The sequence below is a fragment of the Carcharodon carcharias genome, chromosome 2 (genome assembly GCF_017639515.1).
Source record: "Carcharodon carcharias isolate sCarCar2 chromosome 2, sCarCar2.pri, whole genome shotgun sequence".
NCBI classification, from domain to species: domain Eukaryota; kingdom Metazoa; phylum Chordata; class Chondrichthyes; order Lamniformes; family Lamnidae; genus Carcharodon; species Carcharodon carcharias.
The window spans coordinates 34,859,365-34,882,636 of record NC_054468.1 but is presented as its reverse complement, the minus strand read 5'-3'; the positions used below and the strand labels follow the sequence as shown (position 1 = coordinate 34,882,636).

The window sequence follows — 23,272 nt, the reverse complement described above, 5'->3', positions numbered from 1 at the left end:
CCAGCTATGGGTAAATAACCTCACTGGCTTGTGGGAGAGAAGAAGACTAAAGGAGTAAACCCCAGACAGAAAATCCAGCAATCCTGCTGCAGAAATCCTGGTTTTATCCTTTCTTTTGAACAATACCAGCAATGCCATGAGGGAGGGTCCTGATGCTTGTGCAACTTAGTGTCCATATAGGGTGCCCAGGCCTGCATCCTGAAGAGGACACTCCAGCTTTGTGGCTTATGTTGACACAATATGGGAAGCAATAGTTATTAGTTAGAAGCTATCACGCAATTGGCGTATAGTGTGAGCATGAGGGGTTATTTCTGATGGCAAGAGATCGTCATGTCTCAGTGGATAGTTAATGCCCATCTCAGGTTGGGCAGTGCCCAGTCAGTTAAGTGCTGCCCTGCCACAACCTGCTTGCTTCAATGGGTGCTTGGAGCTTAGAGAGTCATCTCTTGCCAGGCAGGTTCTAATCTATGCACCAGACAAGACAAACTCAACAAAGAAGACACCAGCTTTTCGCATTGCAAGCTGGAACATAAGGACCTTGCATCCTGGCCTTACCAACAACCTCCTGTAGGTTGATGATGCACGCAAGACAGCTGTGATTGACAAAGAATTTATAAGGCTCAATGTGAACATTACTGCGTGCAAGAAATTAGGCTCACTCAAAGTGGATTCCTTAAAGAGAAGCACTACACATTCTTCTGGCAGGGGAAATCTCAAAAGGTAACACAAGCATGGAGGGATAGCACTGTCTGGAGCATTAGGTCAGGCAAAGGTATACTCAAGACAGGCACTAAGGGAATGCGCAATGGTGTAAAGTTTATTTTTGTTTGTATAAGTGGATGTGTTTTTGAGTTAAGTTCTCATGGAAGGGTTATTTTTGGTGGCTTCTATTGAAAGATCAGCCAAGGGGACGTTGTAATGGACTGTCCCCATTGTAATTAATGATGAACTGGGATATAGCAAAACTGTGATGGTGAAGGGAAGTTATCCTATGGGAAGTGGGGTCTGAGCAGGCACTCTCAAGCAACACCTTTAGAGCAACAGTGTCCCTGATGCCTCCTCTCTGCTTCTGCTTCCTCCTTCTCCTTCCATCACCTCCTCCCCCCTCAAAGTGGCCTCAGGATTCTTGGTGACAATGACTGTTGTGTCATGATAGCACTGTTGTGGAGGACCACACACATTCCAGCATATATGGAGTCCTCCCCCACTGTTGTTTCAGCACACCAATGATCTACTTTGTGATGTCCCTTGTAATTCCATGGCTCTCATTTTACACCCCTTATCCTTGCCTGGTTGGGTTAAAAGGGGTGATCATCAGAGTAGTAGGGATAATCTTTGTCCCTGAGTAGCTTCCCTCTGGTTGTTCTGGGTGGTACAAGGACTGCAAGAACAGCTGTCTGCCTCAGAATGAAAGTATACTGAGTAATGTCTGAATAGCAGGAAGGTATACTCTGCATGGTACCATTTGCACTTTGATGGAATGGTAGCCCTTGCAGTACTTACAGCTAGCACCATTGACTCGGGGGGGCCAGAAGAGCCAGGCATGTGCAGTTGATGGCTTCCTGCACCATTGTAAATCCCACTATCCTGGCAAATTCATGTTCCTGCTCCTGTTGACACTGTTACCTCCTGGATGCATTGATGGACAGCATACTGGGAAATGTTAGATATGCGACTCACACCCATCTAGAAAGATCCAGTTGCATAGAGGTTTAATGCCACTGTGGCCTTTATGGCCGGTGACAGCACTATCCTTGCTATAGTCAGAGTCCAGGTAGTTGTGAATGACATGGCCCAGTTATGTTAAAACTGGACAATGACGTTTTAAAAATGACTGAAGCCATGCCTGGCTGTGACCTTCAAACAACAGGAACTAATCCGGCAGTATCAAAGAAATTTGTCTTATTATCTCTGAAGAGATGCTAAAGACCCTGTGGATTACAGAGACCAAATTCAAAAGGAATTATACAAAGGCACTCTACATTTCATAAGCCAGGCCTGGCTATTGAAGCCTACTAGTCTGCTAGGACAAAGAGCCCAACAACTTTCCTTTGTAATTATTAATGGTTGTTAACATTAACAACCTCAAGAACCCAGACTAATGAATATACACCCTTTGTCAAAGTAGAAAAGTGGGATTCATGTGACATGACCCCCTCCACCATCCCCTTAGCTGGGAGAACCTGTGGTATTGGCTTGTGGAGCTGCAAAGCTCAGTCTACCATATTCCATCTAGCAAGCAGCAACTCAGAAGGGCTCTGTCCAACTTTGAATGCCTGTCCCTATCTATACTGTTTCTACTGGGAATTTGAAACTTCTATACAATTGCCTACAAGACTAATTAATTTCAGCGTGCCTATCTCATTGTGGAAATCATTTCTACTGGAAAAGTGAATTATCCAGCATCAGTTTCAGCCTGCCAACCTCTGTGAAGGAATACACCATTGAACTTTGATTCTGGACTCTGGACACACATGAAACAATAATTCTTTGCTCTGTGATCTTTGCCCTATAAATTTTTCTTTCTCCATCCCTCTTTTACTGTATGAATGCACTGGGGGCTAAATAGCGACACCCCCTCCCACATTTTGAGTGTGCGAATAAACTAACCCTGTGAGTTTACCCATCTTAAGTTTGCTTTAGAGCTATAAACAAAAATTAGATCACATCAAAACTGGGGGGTGTTGCGAAATATGCCACTGTTTATAAAGGGGTACTGAAAATCAAGACACCTGTTTACGGTCTGGCGGTGACAGGAGAAATTAGGACTGTTTAAATTAAACCTCCTCCTGTCCATAACAACCTCCTTGAGACAACTCGGGCATTGCTCCTGGCTCAAATAGAGCTATGTCAAATTGGAAAACATGCTCCTTCTGTGAATGTTCCTCTCCCTCTTCACAAAGGTTCCCCTCTCTGCAGCCTTTGCTCTATTTGTTGGTCATGTGCAGACTCCAAGGTACTGCAACCTCATATTTCCTGTAGACCACAGGTGACAAATCCTTTGCCTTCCCTGAATGGAAACACATAGTCACTTCTCAAACACAAGCCACAGCACTTCCACCAACTTTGCAATAGCAGAGGTCAGTCAAAAACACCTCTCCTGCAATTGTGGTAGCTGGCTTCTTAAATAACATTAGTGTGCCCCTTCATGCAGCTGTAAGTTCAGTTGGCCTGCATGGTCGAACTTTCAGCAAAGTGCTGAAATCAGCTGGAGCAGCTGACTTCTCCTTACTCAACCGCCACACAAATGCCACACCTACACTGACACCCTGCCCAGCACAGGATGTCCGATGGGACACACCGGAAATTGCTGGCAGTGAAGACCATGTCATTTATATCTTTGGGGTTTCCATTGTGCCAACACCAACAGTTCTACAGAGCCCAGTTTTGTGGCCCTAGACTGTAAACTTGAGACTAGTCATTACCTATGGTAGCAAAGGATGCACCTTGTCACCTACAAACCATATATTCATATGAAGAGTATGGAGAAGGCTGAATTTATTGGATAATTACATAATTGAAAATCTGGCATTAGGTGGAAATTTTTCATGTTAATAATCAGGTACAATCTGACCATTTAGCAACTTCTAAGAAAATTAAGGAGATAATAGTAGGTGCACACTGAGATACAATGATGCCATTTATTGCATCCAGCACTTTGTGTCCCAACAGTGCAATAAAATTTTTGCCTTCCTGTCACATAAAACTGGATGAATTTCCCATCTTTCTCAAAAAGTACATCAACTGTCTGATTAATACATGCACAAGTGGCAGCGTGGGTGGGATGGTGTGCAGGTACAGCATGGGTGGAATGCTGGATGCTGCACAGATGGCAGCACAGCTGGTTCGCTGCACAGATGGCAGCAGGGGTGGGACACTGCACAGCTGGGACGCTGCACAGATGGCAGCAGGGGTGGGACACTGCACAGCTGGGACGCTGCACAGATGGCAGCAGGGGTGGGACACTGCACAGCTGTGATGCTGCACAGATGGCAGCAGGGGTGGGACACTGCACAGCTGGGACGCTGCACAGATGGCAGCAGGGGTGGGACACTGCACAGTTGGGACGCTGCACAGATGGCAGCATGGGTGGAACGCTGCATAGGTCCCCTGCAGCTCCTTGATAATGAACTCTCAGCAACATTGGTAAACACCTCCAATCAGGCTGTAAAACAGCACAGCTAATACAGGATGGAAAGCCAACAGAAACGGGAGCTGCCCAGAATCCTTGCACAAAATTGCCATATGAATTTCACGCTTCCAAAAAACAATCACCAGTTTTGTGCCATTTTCTTTAACTTAGCATATTTAGCATACAGAGATGACCTAATGATATATTTTTTCTTGTGTTTTGTGGTAGTGGCGACGGATTTTTATTGAATAATGTGCAAATGGACCTTTCTGCCACTGAAAGATTTCGACCCGATAAATATAAAGGACCAAACGCAGGTTTGTTTCTATTTATTCTATGCTAACAAAAAATGATAGTTATACACATTTTTCTTGCTATCTAAATTATAGAAAACTATGAAGTCAAGATTTTATGAAAATTAAGTACTCATGAGATGATTGAACCCAGTTTTTTAATGTAGTGCTCAATGTCTAATGTATGATGGCCTAACAAATATATTCCAATTTCAAAATCAGATCATATAATTTCTTAATATCCTGTTATCCATTCATAATGCCTAATACACGAGAGATATGGGAAATTCTAGTTTGGTCACTTCCATCATGTCAGAAGCCTTGTTCAGCACCGGTGGAGTCTCTGCTCCAAATAAAGATCATAGCAATTCCTCATGGAAGCCTGAGCCTGGAATATCCTGGGCCCAGTCCAGTTTGCAGCTTTTCCACTGCACTCATTAATGCAGGAATATGCCAGAAGATCCAAGTGTTTTTGGTCCCCAAATGTTTACACTGAAACTTGTAATTAAATTTGACAGTTTAATTTTAATTCAAGATTATGGGCCTGAACTTCTGTGGAGTGGCAACAGAGTTGGGGGGGGGCGGGGAGGTGGGGTGCGGGTCGCGGGGTCAGGTGGTCAGTGGTCAGTGGTGGGGGGGTGGGGTCAGTTGGTGGTGGCGGGTCGGTTGGGAGCTTGTCAGTCTCGGGGGGGTAGTTGAGTGGTCGGTGGGAGGGTGTCACGTGCACAGAGGGTGTGGGTGGTCATAGGGGGTCAGTCAGAAGGGGATTGGTCAAGTGGGGCTCAGTCGGGGGGAGGTAGGGTAGTCAATGTGGGGGGGGGTTTGGTCAGGGGGGCTGTAGTCATGGGGGGGAGAGGGGGTGTAGACGAGGGTGTGTGCAATTGAGAGGTGTGTTGTCGGGTGAGTCCTGTGCAGGTCGGGGGGTGGGGATCGGAGCATCCCATGGGTGGGGGGATGGATGTCAGGCTGGTGGGGTCTAATGGGGAGGTAGGAGTCAGTTGGGTGCTCTGTGGGGTCAGAACGGATGTGGGAAGGGTCTCATGAGGGGTCGGGGATGGGGTAACCCCCCAGATATACAGCCTGGAGCTTTGAAGATTCAGGCCTATATATAAAGGTATATAAAACATTAAGTTTTGAAGATTAGCACTGAAGTTCAAATATAGTTAAATACCAATCTATTTTGTACTCCTTTAGGTTTGAAAGGTGTACGACTGTATAAACTGATTCAGGGTACTCCACGGGTAAATTACAAAGCAAACTGTCTAAGTTGGTTTACATCAGAGCCAAATCCAACTGAATGGAACCAAAGTTTACTTTCCTGTCCATGCACCTTTCCTCAAGGCCAAGCAGACAATCGATTCCGAAACTACAATCTGGGTAAGGATTTCTTAGGTCTCTTTCTTTTGAAAGTACAATCTCAAGATTTCTTCATATGCTAAGAAACTTTAGGGAAGCTGAAAGGCTATAAATGAACAAAATTTCCTATTCTTATTACAGTATTATGTGAAGCATTTTATTAGTGAACATATCATCAATTCAGTTATTTTCTATAAATGTAAACATAGAGGAAGATTTAACTGATAGCTTCTCATCATCATTTGAGCAGTAGAAAGCACAGTTACTGACAAGAAATTTGTGACTGGCACTGGAAGGTGGTTATTCTAATTTGTCAGCAAAATTGCAATGAGTTGTGTCATTATGTTAAGGGGTCTTTTGTTAAATTTACCCAGGTATTTCAGCCAAGGTTCTTCGAAGTGCCAGTCCAAATGCATTTGGTGCTGGTCAAAGGTGTATTTACACCGAGAGGAATGCATTAATTGAAGGTTGGCAGGAACGATACTGGACATCTACACAATCAGCATCCTCAGCCCAGAATAAAAGTAGGTTTTTATTTGAAATTGTTACAAAATATTTTTCTGCTTGGTTTTCCATCCTCACAGGTGCACAAATGTACAATTCATATATGTTATCCATCTTACCTCAGAATCTGACCTGGATCCATACACCTGGTGCTGTGAAAACGTTGACAACCCATCATTCTGTGAATATTACAGAAATAAAAGACCAAGCATTAACTGTAACAACTACAGGCCACCAACTCGAGGTAATTTACTGTATTTAAGTAACAACGCTGATAATTTATTCAGTAAAGTTACATTATTAAAAATTGAGTGGGTTGCAGCATTCTGTGCCAATATGCATTCTAATCTATCTGATGCGAATCTCCGACAAAAATTCATTTAACAGTACAAGAATTTAAGTACAGTAACACTTATTTCTAAGGCAGTACTGTGATGTACTTCTACAACAGTTACAATTTCTATCATGTAATATTAGTTGCATAAATCATAACTGGTACTGACCCAGAGCCACATGCACTTGCACGACAAAAGCATGTGAGTGGCTGTGCTGGAATTTTAAAAGCCACCTTGCATGACATTAATGCCAAGTCCAAAAGGTCTTGGCTTATTAAAAGAAAAACTAACTCTATTTGTCAGAAATTCAGGCCTCAATGCACTTGAAATTCAAATCAATTGCAGCCGCAGCGAAAGTTCCATTTCTGTTTCAGTTTACCACACATCCGCACTGACCCCATCACTAAACTGTTTATGTACCCCACCAGCAAAGTTCATCATATGCAATAACTCCACCTTTTAAGTGTTGGTTGTCTCAAGCCCCCCTAGCCGCTATCTGAATTGTCCCATCACCGATGTGCTTTTGCTGCCCAAGCATCTTTGCAAATAATTCCCAGCCAGCATTTGCACAGGCTGCTCTCACCTGCACTGTTTCAATTTTCCACACAAGTCCATTGTTAGGGTTTCTCCAGACTGCATCTCCCACCCCTCCAATCCGAACAGAGGGCAAAATCTTCCGTTGGGGGTGAGAGACTCACGTGCAGGCTGGCTGGAGAGCTGGCGAGAGACCCGCACTCCCTCTTCTTTGGAAGGCCTGCCAGATCTCACACCAATCAGCAAGATCCGGGGACACCAGTGGGATTCCCTCCAGAATCAAGTCCCTGGAGGGGAAAGCCCCCCCACCCCGAGCTGCTGGCCAATCAGGGCATGGGAGCTCCTGTGATTAACAGCAGTACAGTGGAGGCTGTGGCTGTTGTAAGAACCGCCAGATCCCTGAATCCAGGAGAAAAGTAAATGATGTAATGGGGTGTGTGTGTGTGTGGTTGGGGGAAGTGGTCATAAGTAAGGGCAGGAGGGTATCTGCTGAGAATTACACCTCTGTCCATGCCCTCGATATTATGTGCCTTTGATTGAGGGACTCCTCCCACTCATCCCTGCCACACCAAGTGCCAGGCAGCCTGCACTGTTTTACCAGTTATGCCAAGGCTGTGTGTTGACAGGCCCATCCTGGAGCTGGGTGAATCCCAGCAGCGACCACTTAAGGGCCTTAATTGGCAGTGTGGCAGGGAGGTCAACTGTGAGCCTTCCCACCAAAACGTAATTATGATGGAGGTGGGAAGGCAGCAGGGTTCAGATACGCCACCCTTCCCCACAATTAAGTGCCCTTCGCCTTTCCAAGCTCGCCACCTCCAGGAGCAGAAGATTCCACCCAGAGATTCAGATCTGAGACTGAGTTAGGCCAGGTGAGCTGATATCCCCCCACCCTCAGGTGAATTTGCAATCAGGAATGAGGGAAAGGGATTTGAATCTCAGTACCTTAGCCTACCAGCACCCTGCCTCGAAAGCCAAATATGGTGAGAGGGAGAAAAGGGGGAATTCAATGTTATCCTTTCATTCATAAAGATATAACAAAAACACAGAGTGAAGGAAAAGCAATTTGTCTGCAGACATCTCCCTGACTATGGCCCCACTGCGGCCCTGCTGCTGAAATGAAAATTGGGGCCTGTGGAAGGCAAGACAAGTCCTACATAACCGCTCCCCCTATGTAGATAGCTTTCCTGTTCTTGCCATCCCCTAACTCTATCCCTTCTCTTCCACTTAACCTTTCCTGTCCTCTTTCCTTTTCTATCTCTTCATCCTCTTTCATCTCCCATGCCCTTCCTTTGCCCCTCTACCACATCCTCCTTTTTTCATTCTCCTCCACTCTCTTCCATTTACCTTCTTCCCATCTCATCTGGGTCTGCAAATTCCTCCAGCTTTAATTCTTCTTAGCCTGAATAATATATTCAATTGAGACTCACATGAGATCTAGTTAATATTAAAAGCAGCAAGGAATTGGTTTAATTATTTGTTTGGGGTAGTTTGTTCTTTTATCCTCAATGCAAAACTTTTGAAATAAACTGTATTGAATAGGAATTAGGTTTATGATTGAATCTCATTCTGAATTCAGATCCATTTGGATGACACGAGTATTGAAATGCAGTTGCAAACTATAAGCTGAAACAATTAGGCGGTAACTGCTTAAAATTTCATTTTGAAGTCTACTACATTGTTAAATCTTCACATGTCTTTTTTGTGTTACTATGGCAGCCATGATGGTTGGAGACCCCCACTTCACTACTCTTGATGGACTTCCCTACACTTTTAATGGCCTTGGAGATTTTGTACTGCTTAATGTTAATGAATCCAATGGCAACACTATTTTTAAGCTCCATGGTCGCACAGTCCAAACTGGTGTAGCTCTCGCCACAAACTTCATGGCATTCGCAGCCCAGCACATATTAACCAAAACTACCACAGTAAGTAAAGATTTTTCTTAAAAAAACAGAAAAGTATAAGAATAAATGCATCTTTGAAAATTAATGCACTTTTGCTTTTCCAGGCAATAATGTGCACCAGAAATGGTATTCTAGGTGCTGTGACAATTGTTTTAATTGGTGGTGTTACATGATTTCTCACCAGGTCCAGATGATTCTGAAAAACAATGATTCAATTGATGTACTATTAAATAATGAAACGGTGCAATTTGTGCCTTCCACTGAGGGTGAGGCTAATTTATTATTCCTACTGTTTCAAAAATATACAGATAACTTGTAAAATAATTATAATATTGCAGTTTATGGTAATAAGCTTCAATGCTAGTCAAAGATCAAACAAATATAACTAAAGTTGCACAATATACATGGGGCAAAATTTCTTGTTTCTCTCCATTCCCCCATTCCTCCCCATCCGCATCATTTACATGCTTTCTAGTCCACATCTTTGGAATGTGATTTCCTGATCCCTTAGACATAGCCCAGGACACCCGCGGAGCAGGTCCACTCCCACCACCACCTGCCAGGACCTAATGTCAACAGAAGAGGCAGGAGACGAAAGCATAGCTACAGGCCTGCAATTACAGTTCATGACAGTGATTAGCAGCAAGAAAGCCTTGATTACCTGAAAGCATCCTGTACGGTGGGGGGAGTTACCATTCCATCACAAAATTGGGGTTCCAAGTCCACACTTGCCAACAGCTCCCAGGAAGCAGCATCCTAATTGGCCACCTGCACAGTCGCTGGCCTGAACTGCTGGCCCAATTAGAGGCTGGTGGTTCTGAAGCCTCACCAGTTCAACAGGCAGAGGTGAACGTTGCTAAAGTGTGTCGGGGACTATGAGGACACCTTAGCATGGAGGCATTCTCGCTAGCCCGCACAGCAGGGTAAAAATCTCAGCTGGCAGGTCTATCGAGATGGAGAGGAAATCCCACTGATGGGATTCTGGCCTTTCATAGTTGCCCCATCAATGGAGCATGGAGTCTCTGGGTCCCCCCCCCCCCCCCCCCCCGCAAGACCTGCAGCAGGGAGCTGCCCCCATTGAGCTGGACATCTCCACATGTGGTAAAATAAAATGGTCCCTAATTAGGTCTTAACCAGCATAATTGGCTGATCACCTTCATGGAATGAGCAGCCAATCTGATTCCCAGCGACGCCTGGGAGAGCTCGCCAATGGCAGAAATGTATCAGGGAGCCAATTCATCGTGGCCCTCCCTCTATTTTTCTGGCTTCCCCACCTCCAGGTCTGTCATCCCGGAACCGGGACCGGGAAAATTCAGCCTATTGTGCCAAACTAAATGTAAAAATATGTAATGCCTCCTGTGTTATTTTATTCTCACAGATAACAAAGAAATATTTCGTACTGGTACCTTTTATATGGAGAAAAACGGAAATGCATCAGTAATCGTTTCATTTGGTAGTGGAATCTCATTAATAGTAAACGCACAATATGGGATGTTATTTGCAATCACCAATTTGCCAGAAGATTATCTGAACAAAACAGAGGGTCTTCTTGGTAAGTCACCTTTTTCCGATGACAAATATGAATTTCCTTCTCAACCTTTTCTTAGAAACAGGGCTGTAGAGTAACAATGACCCAATGGACAATGGAGCTGCCTATTTCTCGCCCGGAATTCCAACCCAGGCCTCCTGAGAAATGTGCAGCACAGCAGTTCCTCAAGTCCTTCCTGTGCAATGCAGGATTGTCAGTGAAACAAAGCCACTCACCCTTTTTACGGCATTAACTGCAGTAAATGGATAAGCTTAAAGGCTCCAGTCACTTTGACATGGAGAGAAGGTAGGCGCGTAAGGTAAGTGCATAGGATGGGTTGGGGAGGGGCATCAGGTGGTCTGGAGGGTGGGTCAGAGGGAAGTCAGGTGGTTTGGTTAGGGTGGGGGATGTCGGGTTGTCAGGAAAGGGGTGGGAGAGTTAGTATGTAGTTGAGGGGGGTGCTGTGGGGGGTCCAGTGGTCAGGGTGGGTGGTGAATAGTCATGAGGATGGATTGAACAATGGGAGTTGGGGTTAATTTGGAAAGTGGAGTCAGTGGTGGGGGGGTTGAGGTAGTCAGGGCATATGGGAACATTTGCGGGGGGGTGAGGGGTAATCGGGTGTTGGTGGATAGTTAGGGAGTGGAGGTGGGGTATTCAGGGGATGTTGGGAGTGAGGTGGTCAGGGTGTATGGGAATATTTAGGGTGTAGTCGGGTGTGGCTGGGTAGTCAGGGAGTGGTGATGGGGTGTTCAGGGGATGGTGGGATGTAGTTGGGTTGGAGGATTGCAGGGTAGTCAGGGTTTGGGAGAGGTCTTGTGGTCAGGGGGCCTGGGGAGTAGTCAGGGGGTGGATGGGGGTGTTCGGGACGGGGGGTTCTAGTGGGGGATCGTGGGGATTTCAGTACCATTGTTACCCGGGAACTAGAAGTGGTTTTAATCCTTCCAATTTATCATGGGTCTCTATTCTTGGAAGAGAGCAGGAACCATCTGAAATCTCCAATTTAAATCAGAGTTTCAGATGGTTCTATTTGCAGGGCAATTGCCCAATGGGGGCCAGACTTCCGAGGAGTGACAATGACAGTTGGATTGCCACTCTGCTCGTTTTAACTTACAATGGAGCGCAGCTGCACATTTCTCACTTGATCTTCTGACTTGGGCCATGTGAGAAATGTGTAATGCAGTGGGTTCCTGAGGCCTTCAGTCGTTAGCAGCAGCGTCAGGGAAGTGAAGTCACATCCCCTTTTAACAGCACTAACTGTTAAAAAATAAGGTAAGTTTGAATGTCCCAGCCACCTTTGAGAAGCAAGGGAGAAGGTAAGTGTGTCAGTTAAGTGGGTAGGATGGGGTTTGGTGGGGCCTAGTTAGTTGGGTGGATAGTTCGTTGAGGGGGTGTTGGATGGTCAGCCAGGGGCATTCAGGTGGTTAATGAGGTTGTTTGGGTGATCAGCGGGGATGTTTGGGTGGTCAGTGTGGTGGGGGGTGGTCGAGTGGTCAGTAAAGGGGTTTAGGATTTAGTTGGGGATTTGGGAGGGTAGTCGGGGGTTGGAGGATAGTTGGGGCGAGTAGGGGGGTAGTCAGGGGATTGGGAGGGTAGTTGGGGGTAGGGGGTGGGTCAGTAGAATAGTTACCCAGGAGTTAGAAGTGGTTTTAATCCTTCTAACTTTCCCTGGGTAACTATTCTGCTAAGAGAATTGGAACCATCTGAAGTCTCCAATTTAAAGCCGAGTATTGGATAGTTCCCTGTGCATGGTAATTACTCATTGGAAGTTTGAACTTTCTGAGCAATTCCTGTGCAGTTCTTGCATGCAGCATATCTTCTAGGGTACTTCCAGGGCACGACCTCCCGCCCCATCCCTGGGGAATGGAAGATCTGGGCCATAGATAGATTATCTTAAAGTATATACTTCTCGTGGAAGGAAACGCAACAGGTGTAATTTATCTATCACTTTATCATTCTATAATTCCACCTGAAAGTTACCTGACTTTGTTTTTTGGGTTGATTCAACCAGAGATGGTGAAAGAATTAAACAACATAATAATTGTAAGAAACTTTATATAAAGAACCTGAAAATTATCCAAGGTTCCATCTAAATGTTAATAGAAGATGTTATGAGCGATGCAGTTGGTAAAGCAGAGTTATTTAAAAATCCCAGAGGGAAACAATAAACAACTGTCATAACCTATCATTTTAAGTGTTACTTTTGAGAATCAGACCATCAGTTCTCGAGGTTTTACATTAAACTAAGTGAAACATCTTATTAATTTACACAGGTTAAAATATGGCTACAAATTACTACTATCATAACTTTTAACAAATTCCCAAACTAATCTCCATTAAGGCAACAGCAACCCATAGACTTAACCAAACACCAGGCAAAGCATTTTCACCTTACGAATTCAACATGAGGTTCTTTCACTTTGTTTGCTGTGGAGCCAGTTGGAGGCTTACAACTGCCTTTTGATCTCACATTGCCTCTGCTCTGCAAACCCAAAAACTGATGAAGTTATACCTACCATTGAATGTTAATTCTCATTGTATCAACAACCTCTGAACTAAATCTCTCTAACAATAAAACCCGTATCATAGTACCAACTTTATTAGTAATCTAAACATATTGCTTGGTAGCTGCTAGAAAGGCCTGAGTTTTCACCCCACTACTTGAATGCTCTATTCAAAAAAATGCAAATGCACGCTATATCTCTTTACATATCAAAATTAGTATCCATCAAAGCGCTCAGACTAACTGGCTTTAATCCAATTAAGACACACCATCAGACTAAACCTCTATTTAAAAAAATATATATTTTCCAAAATATTATATACATTAATAGCTTCATAACAAAGCCCCTGGTTCCTCATGCTGCTTCATCTTTTCAGTTCTAAAATATTTTTTATTTCTAACTTTCTTTATCTACCTGTTATTATCCAGAGCTTTTTCATTACCATACATGGAAATACAAATGACTTGAAGGTTTATTTCAACGGATAGCTGTTTGGAAATTTTGTAATGTTAAAAAGTAGAATCAGTTCAGGTTGTAATTGGGAAATCTGCACAGTCTTTTAAAGCAACTTCTGTTATATTTCACAAGTTTTTATAACACAGTCAAAATCTAAACCTATTACAAATGTTTATTTTCTTTGTTTGCTTATAGGTGTATGGAATGGCAATCCAAATGATGATTTCACAATGCCTAATGGCTCTGTTATTCCAGCTAATAGCAAGGAATCTACAATTTTCAATTATGGAATAACTTGTGAGTTCAATAAAGATTCTAAAATAACAGCTTAGCTATGTAAAAACATGGCTGGATAAGACAAAAAACAACTTATGTTTATATACAAGGGGAAGATTTTCTGTTGAAACCACAAAGTATTTGTTTGTTTAACATGTGTTTTGGAGTTTTAGTTTATCCAGAGGTTTAACGGAAATGTGCGTTCTGCTCATTGTGAATTCAGATATTATGAAATGTCATTTACAACAAATCATTTGCAATTAATTCATTCACTTACCATGTAACATGGTCATCTAAAGAATCATGTTGGAAGGGGTTTTATGGAGGGTATTGTATGGGTAAGAGAAGGTTTTATGAAGACAGGGCAGTGAAAGCAAAACCCAAATAGTTTATTAGTCATCAAACACTGAGACTAAATTTGCTGCACGAAATTGTATTAAATAAAAGCTTCCTTTGCCCACAGTGCTTATTTTTATTATTGACTAAGGCACCAAAATTACAGGAGCTCACTGATGATCAGATCATGACATACTCTAATGTGGGACCTCCAGAAAAAAATTGCTCTTTCAAAAAAAATTGCCATTCTCTGTATATTCCATTCAAGGCAATAAACAGTCATAATTGCCTGCTATTTAGCATTTTAGCAACAACTGGGATGGATCTCCTGATATTACCATTGATAAATAGGTTTAATATAATGCACCTGTTCTCAGAATGCAGTGTTATTTTGTAATTTAATTTTGTAATACTGAGATTGGTTCGCCCAATTCCCTCAATTTATTAAAAAGGTAAGTAACTGAATCATAATAATCTGGAAGATGCATGTTCTATCACCATTCTGTGCTGATCTAACCAATCCCATAGGGTCATGGCAGTTAGACTTGCTACCACCTGGCTGGATGGAGTGTGAGAAATTGTTTAGGATTGCTGCTACTGATTTATTATCCAGCAACGTCTGATGAAACAATTGTGTGGTGTTAATATTGAGCAAGTACAAAATTGGTTTTGGCATGTCAGACCGTATTATCAATTAACCTGTGAACAGAAGTGTGGATGCTTACGTATGAAGAATAGCCACTTGAATGAAATTTCAGAGGTTTTACGGATTCATACATCAACAACAATCAGCACCTTAAGGAGGGAAGAACATAAAGTATGAAAAAAGCACCTTTCTTTATTTCATTCACTTTGTCTCCTATATCTCCTGGCTGTAATTTCCCATATCTTGACTGACTGACTGATTTTATTTTAAAAATCATAAGTTTGTATTAATTAGCCAACTGGTTTAAAGCAGTAGTGGCAGGCTTTAGCTTTAAACTGATCCCGACATGGCTCAAGTTTGAGTCCTCTGGTGATTATATTAACTTTTTGATATCGTTCCTAAATGGGGGTGAAATTAATCCTTGTGGTAGATGGAAATGGAAAAGCAAATTGGGTTGCTGATTCTCAATCACCTACTTTGTGCTATGCACAAGACGAATTTCACTCCCAAATGCCTTTTCTGTGAAGTAAAACATATGTAGAAATGTAAAAGAAAATGGATTCCCTACCTTTGATCATGTCGCCTTCATTGTTTTAAGTGAAAAATCCTTCACACACCATAAGAAACTAATTCTACAACTGGTTGTTCTGGAGAAATCAGATGAAGAACTTGAAGAATGTAACATCTTAAGACAATTGGTTATTCACACCCCCTATAAAAGATAGCATACGGAGTAGTAGTTCATTACAGTATTTAGATAGTGATACATCATTATCATAAAGAAAAATATTTATTTTAAAGATTGTAGAGATGCATGGGAGTTTGTGAAACATATTTCACTTGTAGAATGAAGCGCCACTTACCAAAATAGGTAGGACCTTTTTTTTCCTTCATCTTGCACTTTCCACACCTTCCAGGGGCATGAATAGGTCATATCCATCCAGCACTGAAACACATGATAGTATCCATATGATTTTTTGAACCCTTTTTTCAGGATTAGCAAAACCATCATGATTAGTCTACTGACGGTAATCTCTGATGCAAGTTTATTTCTTCCTTTTTCTTAAAAGAGCAAAGGTGATAATTGAAAAAAATGAGGAAATAATAATCTTAGCTTGTAATCAGGTTGAGTAGTATGTGACTTGAAAAGTAGGAATGGAAAATAGAATTATTCAAACATGATGTATTACTACACAACTAGAATTGTTGCATATGTTGAAAATTTGAACGTAGAGAATACAACTTTCTGTATAACACCATACAGCTCTTTTCACAACATTATACAGTCAATATGTAGAATCTATCAACCTAATCCATTGCTCATGTTGTTACCTTGATCAACAGGGGAAGTGCCCTGGAACAGTTCCATTTTCACAATTGGAAGAACCGCTCCAAACAATTCTTTTACACCTCTCTATCTGGATGATCTCCATCAACGGAATAAGACTTTGTATAACATATTGGCCACTGAGTGCAAAAATAACACTCAATGCATTTTTGATGCAATGAGTACAGGACGAAAAGAGGTCGGATTGTCCACAGCAGAGAGAAACATAGAATTTCAGGAAGTCAACAAAATGCTAAGTAAGCAATTATGACTATCTAAAATAAAGAGCCTTTGTTTGCTATATATCTGTTTAAGGTAGAAAAAGAAAACCTCCCTATTCACATCTGGGCTGACATTTACTTGTAAACTTAGCATCCTGAATAGGCCTTTCATAGCTGGAAAAGCAGCTAGTTTGCTGAAAGTCTTTAAGTTGTGTGGTGCCTGCCTAACATCATTATTATACTGATAAGAATTTAACACCTGGATATTTGCCAGTATTTAATCACTTATTTCATATTTTCATCCTATTTAGATTCATATCCACCGATCATTCAAGGACCAAATGTGATTTATGCACAACTGTTTCAGCAAAACATTTCTTACTACACAGCAACAGGAAAAAATGTTACATTTAATCCTTACATAACCAAAGATCTGAACATAACAGGTAACTGTAGTACAATGGGGAGAATCAGGGAATTAGGGGAGATGTAGTATAAGGGGTTAATTCTAACAGCTAATGAGACAGTACACATCATCACACAACGTGATGCAGTGTCTTGTGATCTTTCTCTCTCTCATTGAACCTCATGGCAAGATGAAGCTATTGTAAGATGGTTCTTGATAAAGTTAGTGTTTTCCTCATCTCAGCAGACTCTGTAAATAAGGGCATAAGAACTTAAGAAACAGGAAGAGGAGTAGACCATTTGGCACCTCTAGCCTGCTCCGCCATTCAATAAGATCATGGCTGATCTTCTTGTGTTTTGATTTCCACATTCCCATCTAACTCTGATAACCTTAGATTCTTGATAGGCAAGGGAATCAATCTACCTCTGCCTTAAAAATATTCAATGACCCCACCTCCACCACCTTTTGAGGCAGAGAATTCCAAAGTCGCACGACCCTCTGAGAGAAAAAGTTTCTCCTTATCTCTGTTCTAAAAGGGCAACCCCTAATTTAAAACAGTGCCCCCTAGTTCTGGACTCACCCAAAGAGGAAACATCATTTTGAATTCCACCTTGTCAAGGCTGTTCAGGATCTTGTATACTTCAATCAAATTACCCCTCACTCTTCTAAACTCCAGTGGAAACAAACCCAGTCTGTCCAACTTTTCCTCATAAGGCAACCCACTCATTCCAGATATCAATCTATTAAACCTCCTTTGAACTGCTTCCAATGCATTTACATCCTTCCTTAAATAAGAAGACCAAAACTGCAGACAGTATTCGAGGTGCGGTCTCGCCAATGCCCTGTATAACTGAAGCATAACATCCTTACTTTTATGTTCAATCCCTCTCCTAATAAAGGATAGCATTCCATTAGCCTTCTTAATTACTTGCTGTACCTGCATACTAATTTTTTGGGATTTTGTACTAGAACACCTAGATCCCTCTGCACCTCAGAATTATGCAGCCATTCTCTATTTAAGTAATACTCTGCTTCTTTGTTCTTCCTGCCAATGTGAACAACTTCACATTTTCCCACATTAAACTCCATTTGCCAGATCTTTGCCCACTCACTCAACCTATCGATATCCATCAGCAAACAAATATTCTGTGCTAGCATACGAGAGCAAGAACATTGCAGTAATGTTTTTCCAAGCATGGTGTTCATTTCAAAACATTGTGGCTTCTAAAACAAGCTCATTATTTTCAAATCCAGCCTAGCCAAATGAGTGGAATATGCCTTTCATGCAATGCATACAAATGAATAGAGTCTGGGCCATTTTAATCACAGTTAATGGCAAAGATGAGTTTGTAGCATAAACCTTCTCATGGTTTGGACATGACATTGCAGAAAATAAAGTAATAGATAGCACAGTTCAGATATCCACACTGATTCAAAAAGAACTGTTCTTCTCAAGGGATAATTAATATCCTTATGACAACATTTTGGGTGTGTTAGTATACCATCATCAGCCAAAATCTAGCCCAAATAGTGTACATTTAATAGCAGTGGTGGTAGATAATAAACTTGTGGGTGGTCACAGTCTTGATTAAAATTATTCTGCTTTGGATGTTATATGGTTACCAAACCAGACAAACTTCATTGTTAAAAGGAAAACTAATTAAGTCGAGATTTTAATATTTGATAGATTTTACAAATGAGGTTATTGAATATATTTGTGCCATAACCGATGAAGATGTATAAAATTTACTCTAGCCTATCTTAAGATTTCCTCATTCAATGGAGTAAACTTGTTATTCAGCAACTGTCAGTGCAGTTTTATTTATTTAGTCAAAGTCAATTATTTGTGTTTACAAAGTGTGAGTGTGAGTAATAAGAGAGATTAATGTAAACAATTTATTCCATCTTTTTTACAATGCCTTTAACTTTTTTTTTAAACTTAACAGAAAATGGAACTCTGATCTGGCATCCAAAGAGCATTAGTGGAGTATCATTAGAAATTGAAGCAATTGGGTCCAATAACCTGTCTTCCGTTCTTAGACCCCAGTTGGTGATATGTAACTGTGGTAAGAATGGAGTGTGCATCACCAGTGAAACCACTCGATTCAATGGCTCTTCGGTCTATGTGAGTGTATAATTGAAAAAATAGATTCAGATATAACTGACCTATCAACAACTTTGGTACCATCATATTTCATTACAATAGTAATGGAGAACATGAAATGCAATTAAACAGGTGAAGCCCAAATATTTGCAGGGGTTGGGGGGTTGTCCTGAATCAGCCAACTCACTCCAGTGTCAGAAAAAGGAAAAATATATTATGCCTAAGATAAAAGCAAAATACTGCGGATGATATTATGCCTAACACTTTTAGCTCTAAGGGATTTGAAACAAAGGCAGGTATATGGAGTTAGGTTGTAGATGAGCCATTATCTTTGTATGGCGGAGCAACAGACTTGAGGGGCTAAATTGTCTACTCCTCTTATTTAGTTGCTAGATCTATTTTGAATCTACCCCATTTAGCACAGTGGTAGATTCATATATCATGATGGAAGATTTCCTTTGTGAAAATGGGAATTCTTCTCCACAAGCATTAAGTGGTGGTCACTGCTGTACAAACTATCATGGACATAGGTATCTACACCAGATATAACGTTGATGAGGATGAGGTCAAGTTGGATTTTCCCTCTTGTTGGTTCTGTCGCTTCAGGCCAAATCTGGCAAATATATCCTTCAGGACTTTGTCAGTTCAGTCAGTAGTGGTGCTACTGAGCCATTCTTGAGGACGGATATTGAAGTTACCCAGCCAGAGTACTTTCTGTGCCCTTGCTATCTTCTAATCCTCTTCTAAGTGCTGTTCAAATTGGAGGATGATTCACCGACAGAAAGAAGATGTAAGTGTTAATCGGCTTGAGGTTTCCTTGCCCATGTTTGATCTGGTGCCATGAGTTTTCATGAGGTCCATGGTTAATGTTGAGGACCCATAGGGCCACTCCCTCTGAACTTTATATTATTGTGTTGCCACCTCTGATGGGCCCTTCCTGCTGGTGAAACAGGACATTCTCACCGATGTTAATGCTAGTGTCTGGGACATTGGCAGAAAGGTATGATTCTCAGAGTATGACTGTGTCAGGTCGTTGCTTGATAACTCTGGGTCAGCTCACCAATTTTGGCACAAGTCTCCATTAGTTAGTGACCAGCACTGTTCAGAGTTGACTGGGCTGGTAGTGCCTTTGTCATATCAGATGCTTAGATAAATGCCAGGTCGGCTGTCCGGCTATTTTCTTATTGTCTTTTGTGGTGGCTTGATCGGCCCTTTGAGAGAGCAGTTAAAAGTGATCCACATTGCTGTAGACCTGGAGTCACATATTGATCAAACCGGGTAAGAGCTGTAGATTTCCATTCCTATAAAGCGTTAATGAATAAGCATAGGCTTTTGTGACAATCCAATAGCTTTGTGGTCATCATTGCTGTTACTAGCTATTCATTCCACATTATTTGATTAACTGAATTATAATTTTCCTTCTGACATGGTGGAATTTGAACTCGTATTTCTGGATCATTAGGTCAGGTTTCTAGATTACTAGACCAGTAACATAACCACTGTACTGCCATACTCTTAAAAATCTATCTCAGTGAAACTTGGAGAAACATTTCATAGTGCTCTGGGTGCAGCAAACCGTCAAGGATTTCTTTATTAGTCCTATACGTATATCAAACTGCTGTTATTTACTGAATTGTACAGTATTCTATAATGGCATACACAATAAATCTTTATATCCTAGAGCAGTGAAATATTTTATCTTGGATTACAAGAAAATTACAAAGCATATTATTCTTTTGGTTCTCACTGAGATGCTTTGATGCACTTATCATTCAATTTAATAGTGAGGAGGAGGAAATCTGGTTATTTTGAACTAAGGTGTACTTTGTTCCCTTCTGCTCTAAAGCCAATTGCAAATATCTGTGTAGAATCAACTTAGGTAGTTTGCATTCTATTTTGCCAGGAACACTGGTTGCAGAATTATATGGAGCCCAACCTAACTGTTAGAACAGCTCCAGCAGTTGCTGTGCACCACGTTAAACTCATAAATCATGGATTATTGCTAAGGAAAATACCTGAACACACCTTATCAATTCTGGCACTTTCTTTTCCTTCACCTCTCTGGGAGGTAGTCTTGTCCCATCTTAGCATACGTTTCCAGTGGTAGGACTTTCACAAAGTAATCAGTGTGTATTGTATCTCATCAGAAAGTCAGCAAATTGTGCCTTCTCATAAGCCTGCATTTAGTTTTATTTAAAAATGCTAACTTTCAATTTGCAAATGAAAAATATTAATAATAATCCAAAATTGTTGTGCATTGCCTTTCTACAGAAAGCTGCTTGTAATTGTACAGTTGAATTCACTGGTAGCGACTGTCAAACTAAAATTGATCCCTGTCAGACTATCAGCTGTTTCCCAGGAGTAAACTGTTCCTCTTCTGGAGTTTGTGGCACCTGTCCTGCTGGATTGACTGGGGAAGGCATACATTGCTCTGGTAACCTACTTCTAATGGTCATGTTTCACAAAATATTAAGCAAAATGTATATATTACACAGATAAACACAGATAACTTCATTCATATTTCCTAACAGATATAGATGAGTGTAAAGATAAGAAACCGTGTTCTCTAAATGCAACATGCTTCAACACTGTGAGCAGTTATAACTGTACCTGCAATCCAGGATTTTCAGGTATGTGTAATGCAAATAATAGGTAAAGTAATTACATACATGTTTTTTGTCTAATTATTTTGATTCCTCAAACAAAATGAAGAAAATTCGTTAAGTTTACACTTCTGTCAAGTTGAAAATCACAAATTTCTTGGTAAAATATAAATAAAGTATATTAAATTATTTTATATAGGTGCAATTTCATGACACTTATTGTCATACTTCATAATAGTCAAACTTATCCAAATGTTTCCAATTGATTGGATGAATCTACTTCAAATAAGTTTTGTTCAGATGAATAAATAGTTGGCAAATGTATTCCTAATCTATTTCATTAGAAGAAAAGATAACTCATGAAACAAACAGTTTTTAAAGCTGTTAATCAAGTCATTTTATTTATCAGTCTTTACTAATGCAAAATTAACATTTTAAAGATGGTAAAACATTTTAATAATGGCATAGGCCTGAAATCCTCCCCCCCCCCCCGGCCCCCCGCCCTCTGCTGGGGGCGCTGTGCAGGGGCGGGCACGAACCCAATCAGCGGCCCCGATCAAGTCCGCATTGCCATTTTACATGGGTGGGCCAGTTAAGGCCCGCCCATCGTGATGCTCGCCTGGAAGCACTGTGATCTCCCTGTGTGGGCGGGTGGGGATTCCACATGCATGCAAAAGAGCGCAGAGATCTCCCTGAGTGACGGAGGTGACTCAGGGAGATTTGTTTCAGTGTTAAACTTCTAAATAAAGAATTACTCAACTTTTGAAACATGTCCCCTCTTGTGACAGTGTCACATGAGCTGGGACATGTTAATAAAATTTTGGAAAAAATTTTACTGACTTTTTAAGCACTTCATGAAACTTCATCCAAACCGTGGATGAGGTTCCATGAAATATGCGAAGGCCTCCTGGATTCTTGACCTGCCTGCCAACCTTAAGGTTGGACGGGCAGCTCACTTAATTGTTTTAATTAGTTTATAACAGGCCTTAATAGGCCTTTGACAGTTCAGTGGGCGCCAGCTGTAAGCCCACCAAACTGACAATCTAAATGATGCACGGTGACGGCGGCACACACGCCCGACATCACCGCGCGTCACTTTACACGTCGATGAGAGGACCCTGCCCCTCCGCTTGCCGACGGTAAAATGCTGCCCATAATTAACAATGCCAGATTTAAATTTGTCATTGGGGCACAGGCCTGAACTGGTCTATGTTATACATCAAATAACAAACTGATTAATAATAACTAGTGATAAATAGGGGGGAAATTTAATGCCCTGCCCCAAGGCAAGTTTGATTGCACGATAGGCATTTAATCAGGCAGGAGAGTTCCAGATAGGCACTCTGCTGGCTTTCAGCCTCAATCAAAATTAAGCTTGGGTGCGGGAAGGACGGCCCTCCCAACCCTCCATCGATTAAGGCCCTTAAGTGAGCAATTAACCCAGCAGCAGGCAGGCCCATCGCCACACCGGGAGCCTTAGCAGAAAATCCTGGCCGGTTGCTTTCGGGCTCCGGGGGTAGGAGGGAGAGTCCCATGTTGTCAGCCACCCAGTGCCTGATCAAGGGACCTGGCATTGCAAAGGGAGTGGCCTGCAGAGAGCCATCCCTTGTCCTATTTGCCAACCCCCTCACCTCCCCACAAGCCAGCAACCGTTTCCCAACTCTCATGCCACACTGACTCATCTGTTGAGATGGATCCAGTGCTTGTCCTAGGCCTCTGTAGTGCAGTGTAGTGCCATCAGGAGCCACTACACCTCCTTGCCAAACTCGGCTCTCAGCAGGCCCACATTGCTGGCCGCTTAAGTGCCCGA

At 41.8% G+C, this 23,272-nt stretch overlaps 1 protein-coding gene across 2 annotated transcripts in view; it reads left to right on the top strand.

Moving 5' to 3' along the window:
* LOC121292663 overlaps positions 1-23,272 on the top strand; it is a 188,692-nt gene that overhangs the window by 138,049 nt on the left and 27,371 nt on the right. For both annotated transcript variants that reach the window (XM_041214933.1, XM_041214925.1), the window contains 13 exons: positions 4,361-4,449; positions 5,620-5,802; positions 6,156-6,305; positions 6,410-6,529; positions 8,871-9,079; positions 9,243-9,324; positions 10,437-10,610; positions 13,739-13,840; positions 16,146-16,385; positions 16,661-16,795; positions 18,702-18,880; positions 21,131-21,293; positions 21,391-21,489. In XM_041214933.1, the coding sequence (XP_041070867.1) occupies positions 4,361-4,449; positions 5,620-5,802; positions 6,156-6,305; positions 6,410-6,529; positions 8,871-9,079; positions 9,243-9,324; positions 10,437-10,610; positions 13,739-13,840; positions 16,146-16,385; positions 16,661-16,795; positions 18,702-18,880; positions 21,131-21,293; positions 21,391-21,489 (1,925 nt within the window). The remainder of the gene's footprint in view (positions 1-4,360; positions 4,450-5,619; positions 5,803-6,155; positions 6,306-6,409; positions 6,530-8,870; positions 9,080-9,242; positions 9,325-10,436; positions 10,611-13,738; positions 13,841-16,145; positions 16,386-16,660; positions 16,796-18,701; positions 18,881-21,130; positions 21,294-21,390; positions 21,490-23,272) is intronic.